Here is a 12910-nt window from a genome sequence, read left to right as displayed (position 1 = left end):
AGTATAGTATTGTCATATGAGCCAGAAGTTCTACTCCTGAAATGAGCAAACATTTCATAACAGGAACTTATGGGAAGTGCTTCAGTCCCCTGTACTGAAGGGCGCCGAAAGGAAATCTGAAGAACATAGCAGTACCTGAAAGAATGATCTGGAATGCTTCTGTCATTTCAGCTGCATTCCAGGAGGTGGTAGCAGATAGTTATAAAATTCCCTGCTAATATGGATATCAATTTTGTGATGGGTGAATCTAGCCAGGAGAAATAGCTCTGAATTCTCATGTACTACTGTTAGACCTTACAGCATAATTGGTGATATGCATATATGAGGCAAGATATGAAAGAATGAATGAAAGGTAGGACTATCTTTCATTCCTGCCCCTGGTCATACTGTTCCTTTCCCTAGATGCAAGCATCACGCATCAGTTATCCTGACCCAGGCACAGTAATCTCAGTTCTTGTAAGGTAGAAGCAGGCAAACCTGGGTTGCAGGTTTTGAGACCCTATCTCAAAAAAAAAATTCTTCTTGGAATTGTCTATATATTTACGAGCACAAATATTCTGCAATGTGTCTTTGTTGCTTAATTTATCTCAGATGTATTCTAAGTAGTACACAGACATCATTCTTTTGAAGAGCCTTATTTTATGGTATTGGATGCAATTTAATTTGAATTATGGGATGAATGTTATTATCAATATTTTTAAAGCAAGGGTAGCATCTTTTCCTTTCCTATGGAAAGTGTTTAAAAAAAAACACTCTGACAAAAGCAACTTAAGGGAGAAAGGGTTTATCATAACTCACAGTTTCAGGTTACAGTCCATTATAACAGAGAGGTCACAACAGCAGGAACTTAAAGCAACTGGTCAATCATAGCCCCAGTCAAGAAGCAGAGAATTACAAATACCTACCTCTGTTCAATCCCCTTCTTATTTCACATAGTCCAGGATCCCAATTGGTGATGGTGCCTCCGTAGTAGGAAGGACCTTCTAACCTTATGCTCACAAAACAACCTAATCTAGGCAATCCTTCACTGAGAGTCCTTTCAAAAATTCTAGATTTTGTCGAGCTGGAACATTACACTAACCATCACTGGTGGGAAACCATTAATGATGTAAGTATTTTGTTCAGGTATCAGAATGGTTTTAATGTGTGGCTCTTAATGGATGAGGGCATATGAGGTATGGTAGAAAAGGCTGTTCGTCAATATCCACCCTCCTCTTTTAAAGTAAAACAGTGCCATTAGAAAACAACTACCTTGTTTCATAGCTAGATGTATCCATGGGACCAGTTTTCCCCCCACTTTGTCAGCGTGGATGTGGTGGAAGTCCCTAGCCTAAATTTTTAAAGGGTAGCTATAACTCCTCACAGTCTTTGTGCTTCTGCCAGGATTCTCAATAACAAGAATAGATAGGGCTTTTGCAATAAAGGCAGAATTAAAGCTTTTTACCATCACCATGGAAACCCCATGCTGTGAACCTTAGGCATGGCTTTGGAAGAACAGGTCAGAGTCAAGAGTGGAAGGAGGTGAAGTTCCACCCAATAGAAGAGGGGAAAAAACATTTCATGGAAAAAAAAAAAGAATTACCATTGTAATGATAAAAGCCAGTGCAATTGTAAAAAGGATTGGCCTCAGCATGTGATTTTTCTTATAGGAATTTCAGTAATAGATGTTTCATGGCTGCAACAGCAGACCTACAAAACTAAATCGTCATCAAACAGGCCTCAGGCTTGCCTGCCTCTAGATTTTGTATCACACCCTGCATAATTATTACATCTACTTCTATATTTGTGCATGCATGTGGCAGGCTCATCCTCACACATTTGTATTGTCTTTCAAAGACGGCAGTTGTGTGAGACTGGTGGGTTGATGGCTTTAAGACCAGGGTTAGCTATAACAAATTATCTGATCAGATTATATCACCTTCTCCAATGAAAGCCCTCACTTGTTTGATGCCTGCTCCTAGAGCCCTGGACTCCTGTAAATTACATATCCACACTTTCTTTGCAATTCTCAAAATTGAAGCCTATTGTCCTGTATTTGCAAACTTGCCATTTTTTATACATTGTTGCTTCTTGTTTGATATAAACAGTCCTCTTCTTTAACTATCTCGTCTTCCTTTTCATTTCCCCTTGCATGCTTGCTTCTTGGCATTCTCTCTCCATCCATTTTCTTTCTTCATTCCTTTCTTCCTACCTTCCATTTTGTTTTTTGGGGTTTTTTTGTTTGTTTAAGAAATTGTCTCACTGTGTAACCCTGAATGGCCTTGGACTTGCTTTGTAGACCAGTCTGGTCTAGAACTCACAGAGATCCAGCTGCATCTGACCCCCAAGAGCTAGAATTAAAGTAGTATGTCACCATACCAGGCTTCTTGTTTTAATTTTTAAAAAGAATTATTTATTTTTATGTATATGAATATACTGTAGCTATCTTCAGACACACCAGAAGAGGGCATTGGATCCCACTACAGATGGTTGTGAGCCACCATGTGGTTGCTGGGAATTGAACTCAGGACCTCTGGAAGTGCTCTTAACCACTGAGCCATCTCTCCATCCTTTTTTTAAAAATTAATTTTAGATTTACTTTCTTTTTTATGTGTATGGGTGTTTTTCCTGCATGTACATATGCACCAAATACATGCCTAGTGCCCGAGGAAGTCCAAAGAAGATGTTGGACCCTCTGGAATTGGACTTACATGAGTATCTTAGGGTTTTTTTTCTTTTTTTTCGGAGCTGGGGACCGAACCCAGGGCCTTGCGCTTGCTAGGTAAGCGTTCTACCACTGAGCTAAATCCCCAACCCCAGTATCTTAGGGTTTTATGTTGTGAACAGACACCATGACCAAGGCAAGTCTTATAGAGGACAACATTTAATTGGGGCTGTCTTACAGGTTCAGAGGTTCAGTCCATTTCATCAAGGTAGAAGCATGGCAGCGTGCAGGCAGGCATGGTGCTGGAAGAGCTGAGAGGGCCACCCTATGTTCTGAAGGCCGCTAGGAGAAGACTGGCTTCAAGGCAGCTAGGACAAGGATCTTAAAGTCTATGCCCACAGTGACACCTCCAAATAGTGCCACTCCTTGGGCCAAGCATATTCAAAGCACGATGAGCAAGCATGTGGATACTGAGTACTGGACAGAGTAGCCAGTGATCTTTGCTGCTATGCCGTTTCTTTAGCGTCTTCATCCAATTTCCTTTGCATATTATCATTACACTTTAAGCTACTCTTTCTCCACGCCTTGGCAGCACGCACTGCTTTCTATCACCCTGTGGGCCCCATCTTTTAAAGAAGGCTTTGTTTTTTCCACTCAAGTCAATATCTTGCTTCATGTCAAACCATCTTCTCTTCTTTCCCATACCCTTTCTTATTCCTGATTTTATAAACAGTGCATCCCAGATAGGCTGTGTTAAAAAACAAAATTGGCAGAAGGAGAGACTGGAGGGATAAGGATCTAGCAGAGTGGCAGACCAAATCAGCTGGCCATGGCCATGTTGACATTCTTGCATGCCTTGGAGAAGAGAAGCACAAAAGTGCATAAGAAAGTGAACAAATATAGTAAAAATGGTACCTGCCAATAGTCAACAGAAGCTGGATGAACCTTGTGAGCCAATGAGTCAAAAAGATGAAATAATGGCCGATGATAGTGTGGAGAAAAGGCTTGAATTTACAAGGAATCAGGAAAGGTTTTTGCCTATATTCAAAAAGATGAAGACTGATACATGAAGGTGTGAGGACACATTGAGACAATGCTAGAAATAAAGCAAGCTCACAGGCTTTCTGCAGCAGTCTAGCAATATACATCTGCACTCTACACATCGACAGCCTTTGATCCAAAAACTCCTCCATTTAGGATTTAACACAGTGCAATGAGAATGGTCATATAAGTTCTCTTAGGCAGATGCCTCTGCTATGCTTAGTCTCTCTCTACTTTAAGCATTTCTGGTTCATCACATTTTAGATAGTTTCTAGAAATATAGAACATAATAAAATTATACACAATTTAGAAACCCTCTTGTACTTTTCTGTAAGAATGAACTAATCCAGAAACAAATTAAGTAGATGTACTGTATGGTGGTTTGGGTGAGATGTCCCTCAGATTCTCAGGCATTTGAATACTTGGCCTGTTGGTGGTCCTATTTAGGCAGGTCTAAGGAGTGTGGCCTTATTGGAGGAAGTGTGTCACTGAGGACGGGTTTTGAGAGCTTAAGGGCCTGTGCTTTTTCAGTTTTCTCTGTTTCCTACTTGTTGTTTAAGATGTAAGCCGCCAGTGTTCTGTTTGCTGCTCCAGCTGTCATGGCTGCCTGCTGCCACACTTTTCCAACCACTGTGGTGATGGACTCTTCTTACTCCTCTGAAACTGTAAGCTCTTCTGTAAGTTCCCTTGATCTCGGGGCTACGTCACAGCAATAGAAAGCTAAGACACAATTATAACACCTGCCTTTTATTCCATAGAAACATTCTATTCTTCATAAGATAAATTTAAATGGCTCGTTAAAAGTTCATTTCTGTAAGCCTTTTGTGTAACCTGGATAAGGTGGCTCATACCTATATATACTTGAGAGACTGATGCAGGAGGATTCCCTACAAGTCCCAGACTACCTTAGGTCTACATAGTGATTCTGAGGCTAGCCTGGGCTAAATAGTGAGAGTATATATCAAAAGAGAACAAAAAATATCCAATTGTGCAAACATATTCTTAAATTACAGTACAATTGGGCTATAAATGCAGAACTGTCTGCCCAGATACTTTTTTATTATTATATGTGTGCATGTACTTTGTCTGCATATAAGTGTGTGAGCCACATCCATGCAGTGTCCAGGGAGCCCAGAAGAGGGTGTTGGATCCCCTGGGAATATTGTTACAGACACATATGAGCAGCCTTGTGGGTTTTGGGGGCTGAACTTAGGTCCCTCTAGAACAGTGACCCATGTTCTTAACAATTGGGAAATCTTTCCCAGTATCCCGTTAGCTATTTTTAATACAACTATTAGATTTATCTAAACATATTGAAAGATTTCTCTTCAACACATTTATCAAAACAAAATACTTTTCATCAAAAAATACATGTCACCATTGAAGATGTTAAAAGACACTGCCTAAATTCAGAATCTCCCTAAAGCCCGAGATGGGATCTTAAGATTGCAACTTAAATGGCTATGAGCAAAGTTAGGCAAAGCAGGAGAATAGAAAAATGTAAGATCTGTTAACAAATGGGTGCTATGACAGACTAAATCCTAGTCTGATCATTCTGTAAGTTTTCTAAAAATCTTTCTAGAAAGCATCACACTATCCACTGGCATCAAGGGAGCCCTGGTGCTTTATCCTTATTACTCAAAAATCAAGTATCAGGGCTGCCCCCTGGAACTTTTCAGCCATGGAAATGTGAGCCTTGGGTACGTATTAATGTATATGGGCCAAATAGGCTATCATTTGAAGTACGTTTATCAACTAACTAAAGCCTTACAATCCCAAGCAACACATATTGGCCTTACTTTAAAGATAAAAAATCTGGGGCAAAAGATTTGCTCACTCTCTGAAAAACAGACAGGCACAAAGCATCTACCCATGCTCCAAATACATTGAGAGATACACATACGTTTTTGCATTCTTAGTCCATGCAAGGGAAAGACACTGACACAGCTTTCCATATTATTTTAGTCTTCTTTCAATCACAGTAGAGTCATCTAGTTCCTAATCCTATATCCATGTGAAAATTTCCTAACATCATCACCTATCACTACTCTTACCCTAAAGAGACCAATCACTATGAAACTATGTCATAATTTGGAACAAAGTATGGGGAAGATTTAAGAGAAATTTTTATCTGATGAACTCATTGCAGAGAATCAGTTTCATAGCAAGGTCCCGATTTGAGTATATTGAAAAAACAATCTATAATTTCACTATGAAGAGAGTATTTATTAGAACAAGTGAAACAGTGTGAGCTCTGCCAGGACACTGAGGTCATACTAATGCGAGAGCCAATGAGACTCTGTGCTTTAGTAGACAGGGTAATAATCTATACATCACTAGCAGCCAAGTCTGCCTTGATTTAAACTGCACACAGATCAAGAAAATATTTCAGGAAGTCATACTGATAGTTCGCCTCCATACATCAGTAGAAAGGCCCTGTAGCTCCCCGCATGACATCTGAGACAATTCTGTCTCTGCTGTTACTTGTACAACACACCCCACCTCACAGGAAGTATGGGGAAAGGCACTCCTCTCTGACACCTTCGGCCGCAGGGTAGCTATACAGCTGCTGGCTCAAAAATAATTCCCAGAAACTCCAAAGCAGCCCATCCACAAGGCCTATGGCCCTATAGCCTCTACCCACCACCCCAATATCATTTACATTTGGAGTCTTCTGAATTAAACCCTAAGAGCACAAAGATAAACTACAATAGAAGGTTCTGGCCAGATGCTGATTACTGAGCTCTGACACTAAAGAACCACACAATGTCTCAGGAAAATACCAGTGATCTTATTTTAAAATTACCATGATAAAGAGGACAAGACTGCAGCCAAGCAGGCTCACAGTGGGATGCCTGGAGTTGAAGCATTTTTATTCTCTTAATTTAAAAAAAAAAGAACTTCATAATTCTTGATTCTCAGCAGTGTGGGAAAGTCTCCAGACCATATGCTATGTATCTGTCTGGGATTTTTTTCTGCCCAAGAATATCACAGCAACATACAGACTTGCATGGTAAGGAAAATTGCCAGGTCTATCTGCTCTTTTCCCTAACAAACAGAGGCCTCTGCAGCAGACAGATATAGACTAGCTCCAACAGGAAAGGGAGATATAGACTAGCTCCAACAGGAAAGGGAATGGCTTGGGTGGATGCAGAGGGACACTTCACCTGAAACGCTGGGCTGGAAGACTTTATTCAGATCCAAGGAGGAGGCTCTGGAATGGGTTTTCTGTGGCCGTGGTGGTGGGGTGGGAGGGTCCTCACCCCTTTTCATGGCCTCTTCTATGGAGGTGCTAGAGTAAGATCTGTAGCAAAATAAGGGAAGGTCAGCGGGGAAAAGAGCAGAGCTTTATTCCCTGAAGCTGGGTTGAAACAGAAAATACCCCAAAGTCAAAATGACTGCAGAGAACAGAAAGGTGCCAAAAGGCAGCTAGAAAGTCTACTGTCCCTTAAATGCCATTGTGTATAATAATTGTACAAACCCAGCTATGATTGGGATCTTTTGCCCTTAGTATATAATAGGCCTAAATTTATAATTTCTCCAAAAATGTTTTGTACAAATTCAAGTCAGTTTTTGTGATAGTTGTTAATCAGAACAATGTGTATAAGCCTTTCAGCTTGCATACTTCTGTGTTTTAGGAAAAGGGCTTCATGGTATTAACTGATTAAAACCCTGGTTTACTTGCAATGTGATTGCAGGCACATGTGGAATTGAGACAGCCACACTGACTAAGAACTCAAACACAAGGTGTATGCCACAAATGATGCTTCGGAAAGGGAAACACAGCTATCAGCTTCAGGAGGTTAGCCAGCCTTGCCCTGAGAAATAAGGGGTTTATGGAAATTTTCAAAGCAAAGGCTTAAATTTAACTTTCTTTAAAGTGTAGCAAAGCATAGCTAACTTGGTGACTTCTGACACTATAATAATAACATTTAAAGTAAATGGAAGTAAAGCCAGAATGTTGCAAACTCCAATCTTTGTTCCAGTTTTTAAGGTGTTGGTTCAGTGCTTGGGAATCAGAGACGAAATCTTCCTGGAGGAGTAGCTAGGACATTGCCTACATACTTGTTTTCTTCATTAATTCAACTCCATACACTATGGTTTATTGATAAGGACAAGTTCCTTATCAATACGAAGAACATGGAGAAAGTAGAAGTGTTCATCTCTTCTATTCGTTTTCTCAGCTGATTTTGTGTCACAGCAGAAAGCAGAAAATTACCTCTGAAGCAGAGATACATCTGAGAAAGAGATTTCCTTCAGGAAATGGGCTTTTGTAATTAGCTATGACAGCAGTTCTTCCTAAATTAGAGCTGATCAATGGCTATTAAACTCCTTTAGTTTTGGTAGTTTTTGACAAAGAAAAGTTTTGTTTACTTTTAACTTTTATTAGGTTTGTTCGTTGACCACTTCATGCCTGTGTAACATACATTTGGATTATTACAGCCCCCTCTCTAAGTTCCCTCCCATTTCTATTAGCCCTGCTTCCTCCCAAGGCTCTCCCACATACGAGAGGTTTTCTGCTTGCTATTTTGTTTGGTTTGTTTATTAGACCCACTGAGGTTTATGTGTGTGACTACGGGCTTGGAACTAACCATTTGTGCCTCCTGTGAACTCCTTAGTGAATACAAAACTAGACACAATGGCTGCTCCTCTTCTAGAATCCATCAGTAAGCAATAGTTCAGCAGGGAGGGGCAGGGTCCCATGAGGTCCAATTCATAATTAACTGTTGCTAGGCAAGTTTTTCTTTTCCAAAAATGAAAGTTTCTCAAGGTCTCTCTGTGGTGTCTACAGGTTTGGTTTGTCTTGCAAGGAAGCAATCTTTAAGACAACCATAGTAATGGTATGAGGGAATTCTCTTTAGTTGATCCTTGTACTGCATCTGACTATACAGACAAGGCAAACAAATACAAGAGCTAAGGGAAAAGTTCTCTAACTCTGTCAAACAGAACCAAAGGGAAAAACAATTGCTCTATAAAGTAAGCTAGAGTCCCTAGCTGGATATTTAAAAAAAAAACTTTCTATGCCACATACAGTTTTGGTGACATGTTCTACTCAAGAAAGAAAGAATAAGTATAGAAACGTTAAGTGTAATAGTTTGTGTGGGCACGCACATGCTTGTACACACATATACATACTATTCCACACCTCCTTTCTGTATATGATCTTCATGTTTATTTTTTACATGGAAAGGTAATGAATACCAAATAAGTAAGACTGTACTGCATGACTATGGCCAGGTAAAACATAATGTACAGGGGATCGGCAAAAGGGTGGAGAACATCACAGCAGAATGCTCGGTCATTTTTCCTCCTACCCTTATACTTTTACAAGACCTTACCACTTGACAAATGAGAATAAAGATGGTTTGACAGTCTTAATCCCAGTAAATAGTCCACTAGGAATAAGGAAAATAAACTTATCCATATTGCACCAGGAGGTCAACCTCTGAAAAATACATTAAATTTGTCCAGAACATTAGTACTGGAGAATGTGCCTTTGGGATTTTGTACTTTCATTCATTGTTGGGGAGAGAGAAAGAGAGAAGAACTTAGCAGAAGCTATATTTATGAATTTCAATTTAATGGCTAATATGGTATACAACAGCTCATTTCTGAAATTCATGGAAGGCCTTTCTTATTGTAAAAGTGGGTTAATATTATCATTTCTATATCCCAAAGCTTAGTATAGACTAATATGTAAAGAATCTGCCAATCCTTAAAAGAAAAAAACACAGAATGATTAAATATAGCCACCATAGAAAAAGTGACCATACTTTTCTTTTTATTCAAATTAATTGTTGCTTAAAATATATACCAATGTAAGTATCTGTGGCTTATACGAACAAGAAAATGAATCCTAAATTCTTTGATTTACATTGAGATAGTATTCCTTGAATTTCAAGAGCATAAAACATGATACAGTTTAAATCAACTTCAGGAGTGGTGTAAAGGAACTGAAGCTGAAGGAGGAAAATAAGTCACTGAGAGTCAAATCAAAGCAAAACAACCAACCAACCAACCACATGGTGGCCCATATTACATTACAGCTCTACTGCTTAAAAGCAGCCCTAATACTTCTTGTCTTCAGTGGGCTCTCTTTCAGTGTCTCTGTATTTCCCCTCTGCTCCTCTCTTCCAAGTCTGATAACAGCTAGAACTCTGTTCTCTTGGTTCTCCCTCTTTTGTTGATGGCTATGAAGCTGAGAAAAGGCACTAAGAATGGCTTGAACTTTAGGTAGTGCTTACCTGAGGCCCAAGTGTCTCAATGTCTCCTTGAAGTCACCATAAACATTTTCCCTTATACAGATTTTATGTTCAAGAGTCCTTACTGTTTAGGTGCTCATATTCACAGAGACTTTAGTTGTTACTCTTTAACCCTAGTTCCCTCTTAACAAATCTATAGTCTGTGAGTACTTATCATCCTACCCCAAACCCAGTCATGTTACCCAAACGACTTCCTGCCAAGGATCCAGATAGCAATAGCCACCATCTTCTAGCACTAAAGCCCACAAAGATTAAAAGGCTCTCCAGAATCACTGTGTAATCGAGGCAGGCCACTCTCAATAAGTGAAATGACCTACACATTTAGATTCAAGTCTAAAGGCAGAGCAGATAGTGATTTGGATGTGGTTTTGGAGTTTGTGATTTATTTCTAGGCAGGGGAAAGGCACAAAGGGCATCAAACGAGAAAGTAAATAAACACTACCTGGATCTTGGTCTTGCTTTGAGACTGTTGCAGTCCTTAGAAGTTGCTGAAACAAAAGATTATTTGTTGGTTGCTTGGCTTGTCATTTCTCAGTTAATCAGGGTAGTGAGTAGCAACTGGGCTAGTACAGAACACAGCAACAAGCACATGAGGACGATGTACCCATGTAAGAATGCAGGGGCTTCCACACTATGATAACTCTTGTTTTACTTTTAAAGTTAAAGGCACAAGAAGGAACGAGGTTCGGCAAGTTTTCTTTAATTGAGACATTGTGAGGCCATTCTCAGTCTAAATCAATTAATGGAGACATTCCAAGATAAAAGGACAAGCCACTTAAGAGTTTGTCTTTTTATATAATGATAGATTCCCACCTGAGGGCTTCTTGGTCTCTCATGATAGTCTAATAATAGACTTGAAACCAGTCTCCCACGAAGGTTAGGAATATATCTAGCTGCATATCTTCTTTAACCATATAACATTACCAGACATAGTAGCTAATACCTGAATTCTAGAGGCAGAGGCAGGAGGATTGCCACAAGTTCAAGGCTAACCTTATCTATATATTGAGTTAGGCCAGCCTGTGCTCATGCATAGATATTGCATAGATATGCACATGCGCGCGCGTGTGTGTGTGTGTGTGTGTGTGTGTGTGTGTGTGTGTGTGTGTGCGCGCGCGCACAGAGCACCATGGTTACCATGGTCATGAGAAAGCTGAGCTCTTACAAAAAACGTTAGAAGTGTGCAGCTTCTCCTATAAGAAATATCCATTGCCGAGTGGGGCACCTCATGCATATGATCCCAGCACTTGGAAAGCTGGCTCAGGAATATCACCGTGGGTTTGAGGGCAGCCTTGGCTACACGGTAAATCCCAGAAGAGCCTGGCTAACATGCAGAATGAAGCCTTATCTCAAACTCCCTCCCTCTATAAAAAAAGAGAAAGAGAAAATATCCTTGTTCCCCTGTCTCTGTAGCCAAACCATACAAAGAATACTATGGGTTAAAATGTGTTTCAACCATACTTTTCTTCATCAAACCTAAATCATAATCTCATGTTCTTACTACCAATAGCTATGGAACCCACTGTCTCTCCCATCAGAAGTAGGGGGGAGAGATTATTAGAAACACTTATAAAAACATCAGTCCTCCTTTGTGTTTCTGCTTATTTGTGGAAGGTGCCTTTAGAACCCCAGAGCTCTGCTAGGGTTTTGCAAGCACTGCAAGTTTTCATCATAAAAATCCACAGGAAGAGTGCTACAGGGAGAATATCCTTTGTTTCTTTGTTTCACATATTTATCCAAAAGAAAGCAACTTGCTGATGGTCCCATCCTCATTTACACTGCTCCAAAGATAAAGCCTCCTCTGGTGTGAAGCAGCATAGATTGATGATGATCATTAAAAGCCTTGGCTTAGACAAGCAGGGAAGAAAGGGAACTGAAAATTCTCATCAATGCCAGCAAGGCACAAAGCAAACTCCCTAGAGAGCAAGCCTTTCCTTACATGTGGTCAGCTGCATAAAAACAAAGAACCATTTCTCCAAAGCTAGTGAGACTGGGCATGGCTCAGCTTCTGAATGAAAGGTTGCCATAGCCCCTTTCTCACCAAAAAGCCAACAAGACCGAGACTCTTCTTGTTCATATCATGCCCACACACCTAGGCAAAGAAGGAACAAGCCCTCCCTACTTCCTATCAAACTCCCGGAAGCAATGAAAGGCAACTCTCCTCAGCCGAAGACTGCCCCAGAGCTGGGAGGCAAACCTGTGATTGGACTCACTGCAGTGCTGGAGGCGGGCCTCTGAGTAGGCCTACCACTGCTCCTCCCTCTTCCTCTTCTCCTTCAGGACTCACTGCTTTCTAGAAATATTTTCGTAGCAAAAGTCCTAGCCATGGCAAAACAGTTTCCCACCCCATCATACCGTGGTAACTGTTAACTCCTTTGTCATTTTTCTTTATCATTATCTTTGTGCTACTGCAGGGATGGGTGTGAAAGGAAGGGTGAGTTCTGCTAATGAGAGATAGACAGACAGGCAGACAGACAAATGGAGTGGGGGTGTGGATGAGCAGTGAAGAAAGGAACAGAGACCAGGTTGGGGGGTCCAGAGACCCCAGGTGCTCCTCCTAGGCACATCATTAAATAGCTGAGCTGCCCTTTCCTCCACTGGTAAACAAATCCCTCTCTCACAGAGACAAATAAGAAGGCTGGAGTCCTAGGAGTGTGAATGTCCTGCAGAATTGCAAAAGCTCCTTTTGTAGAGGACATAAATAAAGGTCCGTAAAATTCTAGGCCAGAAAATCTGGATTCTGCATTTCTTCCTTACAGGATCAAGAGGTAAAGAGGGAGCACATAGCAGAAGGACCACGAGCTGCTCGCCAGCAAGAGAACAGCACCTGGAAGTGCCCACAGCAGTCTGGAGACCATAGGAACACCTCACCATGATCCAGACAAAAGATGACCACTACTACCATGCACTGTGTGTTAGGCTAGACTGGAATGGGAGGCGTGGCACATATTAGACTCCACTA

The 12910-nt window shown here is 40.7% G+C and overlaps 1 protein-coding gene across 15 annotated transcripts in view; it reads right to left on the bottom strand.

The window, feature by feature from the left end:
* The window catches only part of Reps2 (RALBP1 associated Eps domain containing 2), a 272844-nt gene that overhangs the window by 103988 nt on the left and 155946 nt on the right, over nt 1–12910 (bottom strand). For 7 of the 15 annotated variants that reach the window (XM_039100469.2, XM_063280135.1, NM_001427498.1 and 4 more), the window contains 2 exons: nt 10391–10436; nt 6853–6989 (listed from right to left, as the gene is read on the bottom strand). The exons of the other annotated variants lie outside the window; for them this stretch is intronic. In XM_039100469.2, the coding sequence (XP_038956397.1) occupies nt 6853–6989; nt 10391–10436 (183 nt within the window). The remainder of the gene's footprint in view (nt 1–6852; nt 6990–10390; nt 10437–12910) is intronic. 15 annotated transcript variants of the gene reach the window in all.

The sequence above is a fragment of the Rattus norvegicus genome, chromosome X (genome assembly GCF_036323735.1).
Source record: "Rattus norvegicus strain BN/NHsdMcwi chromosome X, GRCr8, whole genome shotgun sequence".
In the NCBI taxonomy this organism is placed as follows: Eukaryota; Metazoa; Chordata; class Mammalia; order Rodentia; family Muridae; genus Rattus; species Rattus norvegicus.
Note: the sequence above shows the minus strand (reverse complement) of the source record. Positions and strands in the feature narration are given on the sequence as shown.